The 18,824-nt window shown below is 37.1% G+C and overlaps 1 protein-coding gene across 1 annotated transcript in view; it reads right to left on the bottom strand.

Moving 5' to 3' along the window:
- Positions 1 to 6,546: 6,546 nt before the first annotated feature.
- Positions 6,547 to 18,824, bottom strand: part of LOC112620576 (zinc finger protein 716-like) — a 32,924-nt gene continuing 20,646 nt past the window's right edge. Inside the window, 3 exon segments of the mRNA XM_025379288.1 lie at positions 6,547 to 7,775; positions 13,599 to 13,694; positions 14,179 to 14,305. Coding sequence (XP_025235073.1) covers positions 6,547 to 7,775; positions 13,599 to 13,694; positions 14,179 to 14,305 — 1,452 coding nt within the window.

Raw genomic sequence — 18,824 nt, 5'->3', positions numbered from 1 at the left:
GATCCGCCTGCCTCATCCTCCCAAAGTGCTGGGATAACGGGCATGAGCCACCACACCCTGCTGGTATTTTTGTCATGAATTATGTAAAACTGAGTTGCCATAATGGTACAGAAATGCTAATTTGATCAGAACAAGAAGGAATACAGCCTTGTTGGTAGACGATTGGTATCCCAGAGGCTGGTCATTTACTTCGGCTGTGTAGACATTGCTTCACAATGCCAGTGAGCCCTTTCAACCAAGTTGCCTTTGTTTCCATTGATGTGGTCATGTTCTGGTCTGTTTTTCTTAAGCTGTCCCAGATGAGGGGTGATTATTTCTTGCATAAATGAGATCCCTTCTTTTTCCTCTGCCATGAGATCCTCCTATTCTCTCTATTGAAAGCAACATGTTGAAGGCAGAAATGGAGACAATATACAAATATATCCCTTTCCATGTGGCCACCATAAACAGTTTATGACATCACTTACCAAGAAGTTTGATTAATTTCAGGGAAGCACGGCTGTTTTTCTATGATGTGCTCTTTCTCTTAAAAGTACCTCTGACTAAGTTTAGTCTAATCAAGATAATCTCTCTTATGATAAACAGGAAGCCAATACATTACTAACCTAATTACATGAATAACGTCCTGCCACAGTCACACATTTTCTTACACTCAAGAGAAAAGGATTACACAGCAGGTGTGCATGGAAGTGGAAACCTGAGGGTCATCTGAGAATTTTGCCTACCCACCTGAATAGATTTCTAAAATCGCCTTTCAGTTGCTTTTGTTGTCTTTCTAAGTAAACAAAGATATCATCTGCAAACAATAATTAATTGAACTGCTTTTCAATTTTATTCGTTAAAATAATTATATTTTTCTGGCTTACATGAAGTATTTATTTATAATATACATTCACACATATACATATATAACAATACAAATGTATCTATTTTCATTTTTGTTAAATTTTTAAGAATGGATGTTAAAGGTAACTTATTTTCTGTCTGAAGTGTTTTTATTGTTGTATTCAAGAGTATTATCTCTGGAGTCAAAGTTGTTTGTATTTTAATACTGGCTCTGCTATTGTGAGGAATTTATTTCTCGCTGGCTCTGTTTCTTTCTTTATATATTGAGAATAATAATGATATCTTTGTTATTAAGTTACTGTGTCTATTAGTCCATTCTCACACTGCTGTAAGGACACACCAAAGACTAGGTAAATTATAAAGCAAAGAGGTTAATTTGACTCACAGGTCAGCATGGCTGGGGAGGCCTCAAGAACCTTACAATGATAGCAGAAGGTGAAGGAGAAGCAGGTATCTTCTTTGTTAGGTGAAGGAGAGCAGGAAAAATTACCACTTACAAAACCATCTGATCTCATGAGAACTCACTCACTATCATGAGAACACCATGAGTATCATCCTGCCCCTGGCAAATCTCATGTCCTTTTTATATTTCAAAACCAAACATGCTTTCCCAACCATCCCCCAAAGTCTTAGTTCATCGTAGCATTAACCCAAAAGTCTAAGTCCAAAGTCTCATCTGAGACAAGGCAAGTCCCTGCTACCTATGAGCCTGTAAATCAAAAGCGAGTTAGTAACTTCCAAGATACAATGGGGGTACAGGCATTAGATAAATTCTCCCATTTCAAATGGGATAAATTGACCAAAACCAAGGAGCTACAGGCCCCATGCAAGTTTGAATTCCAATGGGGCAGTCATTAAATCTTAAAGCTCTGAGATGATCTCATTGACTCCATGTCTCACATGTGGGCCATGCTGATGCAAGGGGTGGGCCCTCATGATTTTGGGAAGTTCCTTCATGGACCGGAATTGAGTGCCTGTGGCTTTTCCACATGCACAGTGCAAGCTCATGGTGGATCTGTCATTCTGGGGTCTGGATTATAGTGGCCTTCTCACAGCTCCCGCAGGCAGCTTCAGTGGGGACTCTGTGTGTGAGGGCTCCAACCCCACATTTCCCTTCTGCATTGCCCTATCACAGGTTCTCCATGAGGGCGAAGAAGACTTTTGTAGAAGACTTCTGACTGAACATTCAGGCATTTTTATACATCCTCTGAAATCTAGGCAGAGGTTCCTAGAGCTCAACTTTTGTCTTATATGCACTCGCATGCACAACACCACATGGAAGCCACCAAGGCTTGAGGATTGCCCTTTCTGAAGAAATAACCCAAGCTGTACCTTGGCTCTTTTTAGCCACAGCTGGATCTGGAGCAGTTGGGATGCAGGGCACCAAGTCCCAAGGCTTCATAGAGGAGTGGGGCCCTGGGCCTCAACCATGGAACCATTGTTTCCTCCTATGGCTCCTGGCCTGTGATGGAAGGACCTGTCTCAGATCTTTGACATGACCTGAAGACATTTTCCCCATGGTCTTGGTTATTAACATTCAGCTTCTCTTTACTTTTGCAATTTTCTGCAGCGGCTTGAATTTCTTTCCAAAAAATGGGGTTTTATGTTCTACTTCATGGTCAGGTTGCAAATTTTCCAAACTTTTATGTTCTGCTTCCATTTTAAACATAAGTTTCTCATCTCCATCTGAGACAACCTCAGCCTGGACTTTATCATTCATATCACTGTTAGTATTTTGGTCAAAAGCATTCAACAAGTCTCTAGGAAGTTCCAAACTTTCCCACATTTTTCTATCTTTTTCTGAGCCCTCTAAACTGTTTCAACCTCCGCCTATTACCCAGATCCAAAGTCACTTCCACATTTTCAATTATCTTTGTAGCAGTGCCCCAAACTCCCAGTATTAATTTTCTGTATTAGTCTGTTTTCACACTACTATGAAGATACTACCAGAGAATGGATAATTTATACAGAAAGGAGGTTTAACTTACAATTCTGCATGGTTTGAGAGGTCTAGGAAACCTACAATTATGGTAGAAGGTGAAGGATAAGCAAGTACCTTCTTGACTAGGCAGCAGGAGAGAGGGAGAGCAGAAAAAACCACCACTTATAAAACCATCAGATCTTTTGAGAACTCAATTACTATCAAAAATAGCATGGAGGAAAACTACCCCCATGTTCCAATCACCTCCCATCAAGTCCCTCCCTTGACACGTGGGGATTACAATTTGAGATAAGATTTGGGTGGGATAAGATTTTACACTGACGAATTCAATACAAGGCAGAGAATATAAACTTTTTTTTTTGAGAATCTCTGAGGTTTCCTGTTTCTCGTTAATTATCCACCTTATTAAAATAATCTTTTTTGTTTCAACATTGTTCAATTCTGAAATGCATACAAACTCACACGCAAACACACTCACTTGCTACATAACTTTCTTATGTGTAAGGTATACCTTTTAAAAAAAATGTTTAAACAGTGTCTTGCTCTGTCATCCAGGCTGGAGTGCAGTGGTGGCATCTTGGCTCACTGCAACCTCTGTATCCCAGGATCAAGCGATTCTCCTGCCTCAGCCTCCCTAGTAGCTGGGAATATAGGCACGCACCACCACACCCAGCTAATTTTTTGTATTTTTAGTAGAGATGGGGTTTCGAGATTACAGGTCTGAGCCACTGTGCCTGGCTGATATATCTTTAGAGTAATATATTTGCATATGTAACTCTATGGAAATCAAAACTAAAAGTCTGTTTGTTTTTTTTTTTGTCAGCAGAGAGGCCACATGTACAAAAAATATATAAAACAAACTTTTAAAACTATTTAATCGAGACTCAGAAATGTATGGATATTAATTATACTCATGTAATTTTATGATCATAAAATGACCCTGTGGTTAATAATTCAATTGCACATATTGAAATAACTAAAGCTATATAATGGGATTGTTTGTAATACAAAGGATAAATACATGCTCAAGGTGACGAATACCTCATTTACTCTGCTGTGATAATTAAATAATGTATGCCCATGTTTAAATACCTCATATATGCCATAAGTGTGTATGCCACACAATCTACCCACAAACATTTTTAAAAATCAAAATAAGGTAAATAAGAATACAAACTTGACCTATGAGAACAAAATTATTCAACTTATTTACAGTTTAAAACCACTGGAGGGCCAGGTGTGGTGGCTCATGCCTATAATCCCAGCACTTTAGGGCACCGAGGCGGGTGGATCACCTGAGGTCAGGAGTTCAAGACCAGCTTGGCCAACATGGTGAAACCCTGTCTCTACTAAAAATACAAAAATTAGCCAGGTATGGTGGCACATGCCTGTCGTCCCAGCTACTTAGCAGGCTCAGGCAGGAGAATCGCTTGGACTCAGGAGGTGGAGGTTGCACTGAGCGAAGATCATGCCACTGCACTCCAGCCTGGGCAACAGAGCAAGATTCCGTCTCAAACCAAACAAACAAAAAACACTGGCAAAAGAGAGATTACTAGAGATGTCATTCCCCTACATTACCAAATAGTATATTGTCACCATTGTTCACTTAGAACCTTAAGTAAAATGGGACACATTAATGTTGATGGTAAATTTCCACTTCATTCAAACCACAATAGTTTTAACACATTAAAAACAACTTTGTTTAATTAAAAATTAAGATCATACATAATCTTCAAACATTTTTTAAATTTATTGCATTTTATTACATAAATGTACATTGAAAAAAACACTCTCATATCTCTGATGCAACAATTGATGAAATACTTAAACAATGGGAAGAATCAACACGAAATAATCTGAGACTTGAGTTACATTATTTGTTTTTCAGAAAATCTAATTTTGTTTTACAGAAAAAGAAGCATAACCTCAAAGATAATTATAAATCTCCAAAAAAAATCTACTTTAAAAAAAATATATTTGGATCTCTTTTACACTCAACACTCTGATTTAGTGTAATGTCTGAAGTTTCAGTGCCTTTATTCTTTTTACTGTGAATCCTCAAATGTTTATGTAAACAATTTTTGATTAAACATATTTTCCCCATTTACTAGACCTGCAAAAAGAATTTAGTATAAACTGGTGTCTGCTTCACCAGTTTAACTGCTTCAGATTTTTCCTTTAATATAAAATGTGTACAATAAAATCTATAATGCAAGTAAAGGTACAACAATCCTCTTTATGTTTGTATGTCTTCAGAATAAATAGTTTTTACTTTAAAGGCCTACATTTTCTGAAGTCTTTTTACAGTAATCACATTTATTAATGCTTTGTTTTTTTGAGATGGAGTCTTGCTCTGTCACCCAGGCTGCAGTGTAGCAGCTCTATTTAGGTTCACTGCAACCTCCGCCTCCCAGGTTCAAGCAGTTCTCCTGCCTCAGCCTCTCGAGTAGCTGGGATTACAGGTGCATGCCACCATGCCTGGCTAATTTTTGTATTTTTAGTAAAAATGGGGCTTCACCATATTGGTCAGGCTGGTCTTGAACTCCTGACCTCATGATCCACCAATCTTGGCCTCCCAAAGTGCTGGAATTACAAGCATGAGCCAACACACCTGACCTATAATGCTTTTATTAAGTATAAACTTTGATACTAAGATGTGAGCTGATATTAATGACTTTTCACATTCTTGGTACAATTTTTCTCTAGTAGAAATGCTTTCCTGTGTCATATGAGAATTTGTTAAAAGTTTTGCCACATTCTTCATATTTGTAGGAGTTGTCTTCAGTATAAATTATCTTACTTACCATAACATATGACTACCATTTAAAGGCCTTGCCACATTGAACACATTTCTGGAGTTTCTCACCAGCATGATTTCTCTTTTTTAGAAAAGTTTGAGGTGTGGTTAAATGCTCTGTCACATTTTTTATGTATGTGGAGTTTCTCTCCAGTATAAAATTTTTAAATTAATTAGGATGGAGAACCAGTTAAAGGCTTTGCCACATTTTTTTCTACAATTGCAGTGGTTCTCTCCAGTATCAATTACCTTACATTTGTTCAGGTTTGAGGACTTTTTAATGACATTGCCATATTCCTTATTGTAGGGTTTCTCTTCAGTATTATCTTATGTATAATAAGGGTTCAACACTAGTTAAAAGCTTTACCACATTCTTTGCTTTTGTAGGGTTTCTCTCTAGAATGAATTATAAGATATTGTGTAAGGCCTGAGTGTGCTTAAAGGTTTTGTCACATTTTTTACCTTTCTAGGGTCTAATATAAATTCTCTTAGGCTTTGGGAGGCTGAGGCAGATGGATCACCTGAGGTCAGGAGTTTGAGACCAGGTTGGCCAACATGGCAAAACCCCGTCTCTACTAAAAACAAAAAATCAGCCAGTGTGGTGGTGGGCGCCTGTAATCCCAGCTACTCAGGAGGCTGAGGCAGGAGAATCACTTGAACCCGGAAGGAAGAGTTTGCAGTGAGGTGAGATCATGCCACTGCACTCCAGCCTGGGTGACAAAGTGAGACTCCATCTCAAAAAAATTCTTTTTTCAATAAATTCTCTTAGGTTTATTAAGTTTAAGCATTAGTCAAAGGGTTTGTTACTTACATTTATAAGATTTTCATCCAATATGAATTCTCATATGTTCAATTAAGGTTTGGAACTGGTTAAAGGCCTGACCACATTCTCTACACTTGTAGTGTTTTTCAGTATAAATTATTTTATGTATTATAAGGCCTGAGGGTGGACTTTGCCACATTATTCACATTTGTGGGATTTCTCTCCAGTGTGACATATCCTATGTATAGCAAAACTTGAATGCCATGTAAAAGCTCTGCCACATTCTTCACATTTGTAGGGTTTCTCTCCAGTGTGAATTCTCTTATGCTTCTTAAGGGTTGAGGAGCAGTTAAAGGCTTTGCCACATTCTTCACATGTGTAGGGTCTCTCTCCAGTATGAATTCTCTTGTGGTCAGTGAGGGCTGAGGAAAAGCTAAAGGCTTTGCCACATTCTTCACATTTGTAGGGTCTCTCTCCAGTATGAATTCTCTTTTGGTTAGTAAGGGCTGAGGAGCACCTAAAGGCTTTGCCACATTCTTCACATGTGTAGGGTTTCTCTCCGGTATGAATTCTCTTATGTTGCATGAGGCTGGAGGAGCAGTTAAAGGCTTTGCCGCATTCTTCACATATGTAGGGTCTCTCTCTAGTATGAATTCTCTTGTGGTCAGTGAGGGCTGAGGAAAAGGTAAAGGCTTTGCCACATTCTTCACATTTGTAGGGTCTCTCTCCAGTATGAATTCTCTTGTGGTTAGTAAGTGCTGAGGAGCGCCTAAAGGCTTTGCCACATTCTTCACATGTGTAGGGTTTCCCTCCAGTATGAAATTGGGTATGTTTCTTAAGGGCTGAGGACCGGCTAAAGGCTTGGCCACATCCTTCACATGTGAAGGGTTTCTCTCCAGTATGAATTCTCTTATGTCTACTAAGGCTTGAGGACCAGCGAAAGGCTTTGCCACATTCCTCACATCTGTAGGGTTTCTCTCCAATATGAATTCTTTTATGTTTAGTACAGTATGAGGAGCAGTTAAAGGATTTGCCACATTCTTCACATTTGTAAGACTTCTCCTTAGTATGAATTACCTGATGTTGATTTAGGTGTGAAAGCATGCAAAATGATTTGCCACATTTTTTACATTTGAAATGATTCTTTCCAGTATGTCTTGTCTTATGCTTACTGGAATTTGAAAATTTACCAAAGACTTTGACATATTTATGAGTCTGAAATATTTTGTTTTGGGTAGTTGACAAACATTGGTTAACATCATTATAACCTCCTTTGTGCACCTCACACTCACCCACACTTTTACAGCATTTTTTAAATTGTAAATTCTCATTTCCACATTTTTCATATGTTCTTGGTATTGCTTTTTGGAGTGAATCTTTTATGCCCTGCTGTGGCTGAAGGTCTTGGGCGCAATGAGAACACATAACTGAAAGACATAAAAATCACAAAGTACTCTACTTACTGGACTCAGATAAATATACTTTACAAATTGAATATATAAAATTATATATGGTACATTAGCAAAATGGCATATCAAAACATCACAGGCCATAATTCCTTCATAGATGTATAAATGCAACAGAATCATAGTAATCAAAATGCCTTTGTTAGAAATTTAGAAAGTGTGTGCACCATGTGAGCACAATGTCAAGAGCTTTATAGATAGAAAAGTCTGCTACCTTTACTGAACACAGCCCTTCCTCATCCCCAACAGAAGAACATGGTGTCTTTAATGACAGATTTAATTCTTTTGAGATAAAAAGTGAATGTTACAACAGCAGAAAGACTGCAGTACCATGGACAGACAATAGGTGTAGAAAGTAGTTACTGACCAGTAAGAGGAAATATGAAGAAGTCTTTCAACTGAAAAATAAGTACAAAATTGCAGACAAGACACATCCTAAGAACATGGTCGTGAGACTCCCAGAATCTTTGCCCAAGACAATTGGTTTCAGGCTATGCCAGGAAAGAGCCGTATTATAAAGACGGTGAAAGGTAGTTTTATGTTAGTGTCTAAATCTCAACCAAAGATTACAATGTATACAAAATATTTGGGCAACATGGTCTAATCAAAAAACTCAAAAATTGTGAAAAAGCAACTATAAAAATAAAGATATATGTATTAATTTTTAAAATTTAAGATAATCCATATTATGCTCAATGAGAAAAATGGAAAACCAGACACCAAAATAAAATCAGAAAAATAAGAATATCAACAAAAAGCTTGGAATAATAAAAATAAACAATTGTGGAGGTAAAAAAGAATAACTGAAAAAATTTAAAAGTAGGAAAAAAAGTAATATAGAAAAATGAAGAAGCTAAACAAACTAGGATATACACAAAAAGATCCATAACACATATTTAAGCAAAGTTTGAAAAGTCACAAACCATAAGATAATCTTGGGAGCTGCAAGATAAAAGTGAGGTATTATTTATAAGCATAGTCCTCCGAGACAACCAATGAATTTGTCAACAGAAACCTTGCGGGTCAGAAAAGAACTGTGTAAAATGGTCAAAGTGCTGAAAAAAATCTTCATGGTGAGAATAATATAACCAGCAAAAATGTAAATGTACTACAAAATAAACAATGAAGATATTCCAGAATAAACAAATTCTGGAGAAGCATATAAACACTACATGTGCCCTAAATAAAATGCTGAAAAGAGGTCTTTCCACTTAAAATAATATGATGAAAAAAATATATAATCATATGAAAATACGTAACTTTCTGAAAAACATATGCATATACAAAAAAGTAAAAATCTGTGTCATTATTGTGATCGTGCAGAAAACACTGTTAGTATTTAAAATTTGAAATATATAAGCATAAAAACAATCATAAAATATACAAAGATATAATTTGCAACATCAGTAAGAAGTATAGGGTAGATATAATGAGGACAAATTGTTCTATGCAACTGAAGTCATTTTTTTTTTTTTACCAGATTAAAATACACTGTTATAACATTAAGAGGTTTTATAAAATCTCCAATGTAGCACAAAGAAAAAATATTTATAGACACACAAAAGAAAATGAGTCAATTACTAGCATGAGACAGATTGATATTATATAATGGTAAAATGAGTCAATTGGCTAGGAATCTATAACTATTATGTCTATCTATATATATGTGCATATATAACATCAGGGCTTCAAAATATGTAAAGCAAATATTGACAGAAATGAAGCAAGAAATAAAATAGCAACAAAAATTATAAACATTAAGACCTCAATTTCAATAAAGAAAAATTAAAATAATCAATTAAAAAAACAGAAAACCTGAAGAACATTATATTGTGTATGAATTCATTTTGCATTGCTATATAAAATAACCTCAGACTGGATAACTGATACAGAAAAAGATTTCTTTGGTTCACAATTCAGTAGACTGTACAAGAAGTATATACCAGCATCTGCTTCTGGTGAGGATATGAGGAAGCTTAAAATTATAGCGGAAGGCAAAAAAGAACCAAACATGTCACATGGTGAAAGATGATGCACGTGTGAGGTGGAGGAGCCAGGTTCCTTTAAACAACCAGCTCTCATGTGGATTAATAGAGTGAGAACTCTATGACTACCAAGGGGATTGTACCAAGTCATTCATGAGGGATTTGTCTCCATGATGCAAACAGCTCTCATTAGGCCCCACATCCAACAATGGAGATTATATTTCTACATGAGATTTGGAGGGCATCTACACCATATCACAAACCAAATAGGCTAAACAGACATGTACACAGAACTCTCCAATGAAAAACAATTGGATACACAATATTCTTATTTGCACCTGGTGTATTCTGTCAGAACACATAAGACCTAGTAAATTTCAAAAGATCAGCCGGGGGCAGTGGCTCCAGGTGTAATCCCAGCACGTTGGGAGGCCAAGGTGGAAGGATCACTTGGGGCAAGAAGTTTGATACCAGCCCTGGGAACACAGTGAGACCCTGTTTCTACAAATAATTAAAAATTAGCTGGGCATGGTGGGGTATGTCTGTAGTGCCAGCCACTCAGGAGGCCAAGGTAAAAGGATTACTTGAGTCCAGGTGGTTCAGGCTACGATGAGCCAAGATTGTGCTACTGCACCACAGTCTGGGCAACAGAGTGAGAAACCCTGTGTCAAAAATCTTTAAGAAGAGCAAAATCATACAGTGTATGTTTTCTAGCCAAAACTGAAAAAAACTAAAAAGAAAAAAGTAATACTGGCAAATCAAAAATGTATGGAAATAAACACACTCTTCACTGTATTCTTGCACAGGGTCAAATAATTTAATTTAATATTTTTGCTCAAGGGTCAACATATTTAAGTGACAACTTAATTTGTTAAGATGTCAATATGACCCGAAGTGGTGAACTAATTTAATATAATCTGTATCAAAATTCCAAAAATATATTTATTCCTGGAATATTGTTTAAAATTTTTAAATTTTATTATGAACTATATCTAGAGAAACACACATGAAAAACACAGAGGCATTATACTTCATAATTTCAAATCATAATAAAAAGCTGCAATAACAATAACTATGTGGTACTCAAAGACAGATAAAGACATGATAGAACAAAATAGGGAGCCCAGCAATTGAACTCTTCTGTGTATGACCAAATAATCTGCCTCAAGGTTGTCATGAGCAGACAATGGAGAAAATATAATCCCTTCAACAGATAATGTTGAAAACCGGATATCTACATTGAAACAATGAAGTTGGATGCTTTAATTGCATCATATACAAAAAATATTTTAAACAAAATACTTTAACTAAAAAAAAAATACAATGGAAAGACATGACATTGGTCTTGGCACCATTTTCTTAGATATGCCATTAAATGCTTGAGCAACAAAGAGAAGAACAGAAAAATTTAACTGGGCTAAACTTCAAAATTTCTGCAATCAAATAAAACATTTAATAGAGTAATAGTATCACCCAAGAAATGGGTGACAATATTTGAAAATCACATGTGATAAGATTTAATATTGAGAATATATAAACAACTCCTAGAGCTAGACAAGAAAAATTAATTACTTGATTTAGAAATGGGTGACGTGGCTCATGCATGTAATCCCAGAACTTTGGGAGGCTGAAGTGGGCAGAGCACCTGAGGTCAGGAATTTGAGACTAGCCTGACCAACATGTGAAACCCATCTTTACTAAAAATACAAAATTAGCTGTACATGGTGGCACATCCCTGATCCCAGCTACTCAGGAGGCCAAGGCAGGAGAATCATTTTAATCCAGGAGGCAGAGGTTGCCATGAGCCAAAATCATGCCATTGCACTCCAGCCTGGGCAACAAGAGTGAAACTCAATCTCAAAAAAAAAAAAAAAAAAAAAAAAAAGAAATGGACAAATGATTAAGCTAAACTTTAATAAAAAGGATATACAAATGAAAAGAAGCATTTGAAAAGTTGCACAAAATTGATAATTTATAGAAAAATGCAAAACAAAATCACAATACAAAACAAAACTACCTTATGTCAATTAGGATGACCACTATAAATTTTTTAAAACACCAACTATGTTCATGATGTAAAGAAATTGAAACCTATGTAAGTTGATGAGAAAAAAAGGTGCACCCATCATAAAAAAATCATGTTTTTCAAATAAATAAAAATGAAATTATCACATAATCCAGCAATACCATGTATAAATCTATATCTAAAATATGCAGCACAGTAAAATGAAGACATAAGAGGTACCCCGCTTGCATATGCCCACATAGCAAGTATCATAACCCAGCCTCTAAATAAATAAATACATACAGATATAAAAATTTAAAAATTGTAAAAAAAAACTTTAAGTTATATCTCAAGGCTATGGTAATAAAAACAGAATGGCATGTGCAGAAAAATGGACAACCACCAATGAAACAGAAACTACTGTTCTCACACATTTTAGACATGATGCAAAAAAAGAATTTTAAAAGTGGTTTAACATAGAGTTTCTCAAAAATATGCAGATATTAGTGTGTCCCCAAAAGTAATGGCAAAGCAGTCAGTTTGTGCAGTCCCTGATAAGCCATAAAGAAAACTTTGGCTCATACTGTAAACTTGAAGAAAGATTACTGAAGCGAAAGTAGAATCCTTAGAGAATTTAACAGCATGGGGCAGAAGGTGTGAGGCGGGAAATTAAAGAAAAAGAAAATTAAAAAGAAAGAGAAATAAGCTTTCCTATATTAGGCTGACTTGTCCCAGAGGCAGCAATAGGCACAGCCCAGACCCAGGAAAAGTCTTGATAATATTATCTAATGTGCTCTGGAGACTCGCCCAGTACTCCATCAACATTGGGAGAAGAAAATCAAATTTTCCTTTGTTTTATAGTATAAGTTTATAGATTCTTTTTTTTTTTTTTTTTTTTTTTTTTGAGACGGAGTCTCGCTCTGTCGCCCAAGCTGGAATGCAGTGGCTGGATCTCAGCTCACTGCAAGCTCCGCCGCCCGAGTTTACGCCATTCTCCTGCCTCAGCCTCCCGAGTAGCTGGGACTACAGGCACCCGCCACCTCGCCCGGCTAGTTTTTTTTTTTGTATTTTTTAGTAGAGTCGGGGTTTCACCGTGTTAGCCAGGATGGTCTTGATTTCCTGACCTGGTGATCCGCCCATCTCGGCCTCCCAAAGTGCTGGGATTACAAGCTTGAGCCACCGCGCCCGGCCCTGTTTATAGATTCTTAGTCTCTGTAACTAGTAACTTCAAGTATTCTGTTTTACGTAAGAAGTACAGTGAAGGTCATGAGAAGCCTGAGCAGGCCTGAACCACAGCTGTCTAGGCACCATAGTGAAGGTTATGGGATAAGCCTGTGCCTAGGCAAACCTAGACAACGGACATCTGGGTTGCCTGGCAACAGTTATGCGCAATCCTGAGTTATGAAGCTGTTACAATTTGATTAACTGTCTTTGTCCTGCCTCTGTATCCCTGCTTTCACACCACTGTAAGCTTGCTTCAAGCTAGCCCACCCTCCTTGTGAAGTGTGTATAAAAGTCAAGTGCTGTCTTTGTTCGGGGCCCAGTCTTTGGATGTGAGTCTGCTCGGTCTGCACTCAATAAAAGATTCTCCTGTTTTAAACCCGAGGTGTCTTTCATCCTCCTAAATCCTGCAACAGGTGTCCCTGTGTGAGAGCAATAGAAAAAAATGACTCAGGCTTCCCAGAAACTCTTTCCATAGAAGCACAGCTCCCCAGACTACATTTTAAGGAATGGATGCCTTCTTAACTTGTGTACCTCTCATCTGTCTCATCTACTTAATTTGCTATCACCTACCTGGGTGTTTGGCTAACATCTCATTTTTCTTTATATTCCGGGGCTCTTTATTTTGCTCTAGATGGGTGATCAAGTCTGGCTTAGAGACAGCAATACCTGTTTTATTCAGAAAAAAAGTAACATAAATCTGGCTGAATTCTTTAATTACCAAATTAGTCTTATGCTTAGTAAAGAGGATATAATAGAAAGTTCTAGAAAATTAACATTGATTCATAACAGAATTTTCTAAATATTTAGAAATTATTTTAAATTTATAGGTCCTTAATTTCACTACTCAGTAATACTGAATCAAAAATTGATGGTGGCAACTGAATTCTAAGGCATGGGCAATGCTATTTTATGCCATGAGACTTTTGGAATTGCCACTAACCTAGAGCAAAAGATACATAAGCTCAGGGAAGGGAAAAGTTTAGGTCAAGATAAAACATCCTGAAGAATTTGTTCTACACCAATGAATCCACAAGATTTTCTTAAAATCGGAGAGCTAAAATTCATTCATGCAAAGCAGAAATTACCAAAATCATCTTAGAAAAGAGAGAAAGGCAATATATTAGGAATGGTGTATTGAAGTTACCCTCACCCAGGGAGACCAGGTTTTTGTAGTTCTCTAACATCACATCTCTATACAAATTCTGCTGAGCACGATCCAGGCATTGCCATTCCGCCAGAGAGAACTCTATAGCCACATCTCTGAATCTCAACAGTCCCTGAAACAAACAAAAAAAAAACAAACAAAAAAACAAAACAAAACAAAAAAACATGAACACACAAACACCCGGTAGCCATAGGCAGAGATTTTTATTTGATTCAAGTTTAAAAAGAGAGTAAAAAGAAGTGGTTCTCACTTAGTGACTAAAATTATTCAATAAGATAATTTTTAACACTGAAGTATTATCTAACTCTGAGAAAAGAGGATAGCATAAGATCCACAATACCATGGTGGATTTGATACTTTTCCGGACAATAAATTATAAAACTAAGGGCATCAATATGGACATGTCTCTCTTTTTTTTTTCTTTTCTTCTTCTTTTTTTTTTGTTTTTTCTTTTATTTCAAACTGAGTCTCCCTCTGTTGCCCAAGCTGGAGTGCAGTGGTATGATGTTGGCTCACTGCAACCTCCGCCTCCCGAGTTCCAGCAATTCTCCTGCCTCAGCCTCCCATGTAGCAGAGTCTACATGCGTAAGCCACCATGCCTGTCTAATTTTTGTATTTTTAATAGAGATAGGATTTCTCCACGTTGGCCAGGCAGGCCTTGAACTCCTGACCTCAGGTGATTCACCCACTTTGGCCTCCCAAAGTGCTGGGATGGCATGCGTGAGCCACCTCACCCCCTCGAACATGTTTATTTTTGAGTGTTATATTTACATAATACAGAATAAGTTGTGTATATTTCTCAGAGCAGTCATGATGAGTTGGAAGGTACCTCTCAATTCTTAATATGTGCAATAAACTAAAGATCGTGTTGTGAGATTTTGTTTCAGACTATTTGAGATAAAGTCTGAATTTCTGAATTTTTAGCAAGCTCACCAATGTTTCTAGCCTAGTAAGAATAGTTTGTCAAACATCCACTAAGTGGCAGAGTCTCGGTTTCTCCCAGTTTCTCTCACCTGTAAATAAAGATAAGAGCCTTCATTTTTAAAAGACAAATATATAAAAAGACATCTAAAAAGAAAGGACAGCTTCCAGATTAAATGTGATGGTTTATGCACTTCAGCTAGTAAATCTCCTAAGTGTACTTAATAATTAAGAGAATAATAACTAACTCTATAGTGGAAAAAATATCATAGAGATCTTGAACCAAGTGAATAAAACTGTTATCAACTGTACCGGGACACATTTTTATTACGTGCTGATGCACACAGGACACAACATCACTGCTGTGGTATTTCTCTCCTCTCAGAAAAGTAAATTGTAATCTAAATTCAATTATATATAAATTTTATTTATTTATGTATTTATTAAGACAGAGTCTTGCTCTGTTGCACAGGCTAGAGTGCAGGGGTGCAATCTCAGCTCACTGCAACCTCTGCCTCCTGAATTCAAGAAATTCTCCTGCCTCAACCTCCCAAGTAGCTGAAAATACAGGTGCATGCCACCACGCCTGGCTAATTTTTGTATTTTTTTTTTTAGTAGAGACAGGGTTTCACCATGTTGGCCAGGCTGGCCTCGAACTCCTGACCTCACGTGAAGTGCCTGCCTCGGCCTCCCAAAGTGCTGGGATTGCAAGCCTGAGCCACCGCGCCTGGCTTAAATTTAATTATAAAGAAACATCAGTTTTATGCAAAGTTGAAGGTGCAGATAACTTCCCTGTTCTGTAATTTTTAGTAGTAATTTCAAGTAGTCTTTCCTTAGCACCCTGGAGAGCAAGTATCTCCTAATAGTTTTTTCAGAACTTTCTGGGTAATAAATGCTATCCTGTTTAAATGAGCATTTTCTAAACCTCAACATGACATGTTTCATTTTTCACTAATATCCAAAGATAACTGTGTTTCCCCAAGAGAAATATTGAGTATTTACACCTTCTCATGTTCAACAGCTACAATGGGAACATTTTAAGTATTGCAGGTCATATATTTGTGGTGAGAATTCTGCATGGCATACAAGAACCCAAGATGAAGAGAATGTATAGAACGCTATGGTAAACAGAAAAAAAATATTTTTTTCAGAACCCCTTGACTATCATAAAAATAACAAAATATAGTTGAAACAAACTCAATAGGGATCAACAGCACAAGTAGAGAAGTAAAAATTTGCAAGTTCTGAACACAAGGCATTCCAAAAGGCAGAGTGGACACGACGCTTCATCTGAGACATGCTCACTCGAGAAAAACTGATTTTTTTTCTCTTCCTCTTCTTTCTCTGAAATGTATTTTCAGATACGATGCTCTGGACATATCAAACCTGCATCTTGAGAATATGCCTTTAAAGGACAACCTACTCACCTGCTACCACCACACACACCCACGGGCAGAAAGACAGAGGCTTGCAGAAAACTTTCACCCACTTTTGTTGTTTATAACTGAAAAGATTTAACAGCAATGAGAGAACAACGAGCTTCTCCATAACTATTAAAATATAAGTTTCTTTTTCCCTGCCCTCCCCTATCAGTCACCAGCAATTTTCTTTACAGTAACGGGAGCATGAACTGCACTGACCTCTTCCTACCAAACTGCAGTGCAGTTTTCTTTGCGGTGCAGCCTTTCTTTGATGCAAAGGTTGAACTAAACTCTCCTGAATGTATCTTGAACCCCTCAAGTTTATAAATCAGTTGGTAATCTCGGCCCTGTTTATGCAATGTGATTCTGCAGGATCCAAAAGGGTCCAGGAATGGGCTTTTCCAACAAATCCCCAGTAAATGCTGATTGCGCTTTCCCAGACACATTATTAGCATTAGCAAGAGAAAGCAGGCACAGTAAAGAGTCCCTTACACACACCACGTTTGTCCCAATACAAATACTTCTGGTACAAATAAAGACAACCAATTTCCACCCTGAAATACTATATTTTTGTTGGCTTTTTAAAGTTTACAGGGACAACAGAAGACAGTAATGTCTGAGTAAATCTGTACTTGGGAAACCTGTACGCAAGTACTAATACAATGTTTATTAAGTAGGTACTATGTGCTCAGGAGCATGTCACAGAACACTGTGCTGGGAATAACATATTTTGTGATTTAATTTTCATAGCACCCTGGGAGTTGGTACTAAGTGTTGAATAATTGTTAGCATTTACATTAAGAGCAAAGGATTTTTATTTCTTCTTATGTTTCTCTATCATTAATTTTAAAAAGAAAATGTACAGGCTGGGCACAGTGGCTCATGCCTGTAATCCTAGCACTTTGGGAGGCCGAGGCGGGCGGATCACAAGGTCAGGAGATCGAGACCACGGTGAAACCCCGTCTCTACTAAAAATACAAAAAATTAGCCGGGCGTGGTGGTGGGCGCCTGCAGTCCCAGCTACTCAGGAGGCTGAGGCAGGAGCGTGAACCCGGGAGGCGGAGCTTGCAGGGAGCCGAGATCATGCCGCTGCACTCCAGCCTGGGTGACAGAGCAAGACTCCGTCTCAAAAAAAAAAGAAAATGTACAGAATAATAATTCAATACAAAAAACATACAAAATGATGCAATTACATAAAGATTGAATAATCAGCTTCCAAATGGCTATTTTGTAAATAATGAAGTTAAGGCAGAAATAAAATTTTTGAAACTAATTAGAGCCAAAATACAACATACCAGAATCTCAGAGTTAGAGCTATGTGTTAAGATGTGTTAAGGAAAAAATGTATATAATGTGCTATATAATGTTATATATAAATGTATATATGTTATATAATGTGTTAAGAAAAAATGTATATAACTGAACATCCACATCAAAAAGTTGGAAAGATCTCAATTTAAAAATCTAATGTTAATTTCAAAAGTAAGAGCAAACCAACTTCAAAGCTCGCAAAAGTCAAGAAATAACCAAAATCAGAGCTGAAATGAAGAAGGTTGAGACAAAACAACCATAAAAATTTCAATGGGCCATGCACTGTGGCTCACTCCTGTAATCCCAGCACTTTGGATGGCCAAGGCGGGCAGATCATGAGGTCAGGAGTTTGAGACCAGCCTGGTCAACATGGTGAAACCCTGTCTCTACTAAAAATACAAAAATTAGCTGGGCGTGGTGGTACATGCCTGTAATTCCAGCTACTTGGGAGGCTGAGGCAGGAGAATCGCTTGAAAATGCAAAGCGGAGGTTGCAGTGAGCCAAGATCGTGCCACTGCACTCCAGCCTGGGCAGAAGAGCAAAACACTGTCTCAAAAAAAAAAAAAAAAGTTCAACGAAACCAGAAGTTGATTCTATGTAAAACCAAGAAGACAGATAAAACACTAGACTAATGGAGAAAAAAGAAATAATTCAAATAAAAACAACTGGACTAAAAAGTCAAAAAAAAAAAAAAAAACAACAACAGATGCTTATGAGGTTATGGAGAAACTGAATGCTTATACGCTGCTGACGGGAGTATAAATTTGTTTAACCATTGAGAAAAGCAGCTTAGCATTTTTTCAAAAACCTGAAAACAGAATTACCACTCCCAATCCCACAATTGGGAATATACCCAATGAATGTAAGTTATTCTACCATGAAGACGCATGCATGCATGTTAATTGCAGCACGATTCACAATAGTAAAATCAAGAAATAAACCTGTATGTCTTCAACGGTAGACTGGATAAAGAAAATG

This window comes from Theropithecus gelada, chromosome 3 (assembly GCF_003255815.1).
Source record: "Theropithecus gelada isolate Dixy chromosome 3, Tgel_1.0, whole genome shotgun sequence".
Classification (NCBI taxonomy): domain Eukaryota; kingdom Metazoa; phylum Chordata; class Mammalia; order Primates; family Cercopithecidae; genus Theropithecus; species Theropithecus gelada.
Note: the sequence above shows the minus strand (reverse complement) of the source record. Positions and strands in the feature narration are given on the sequence as shown.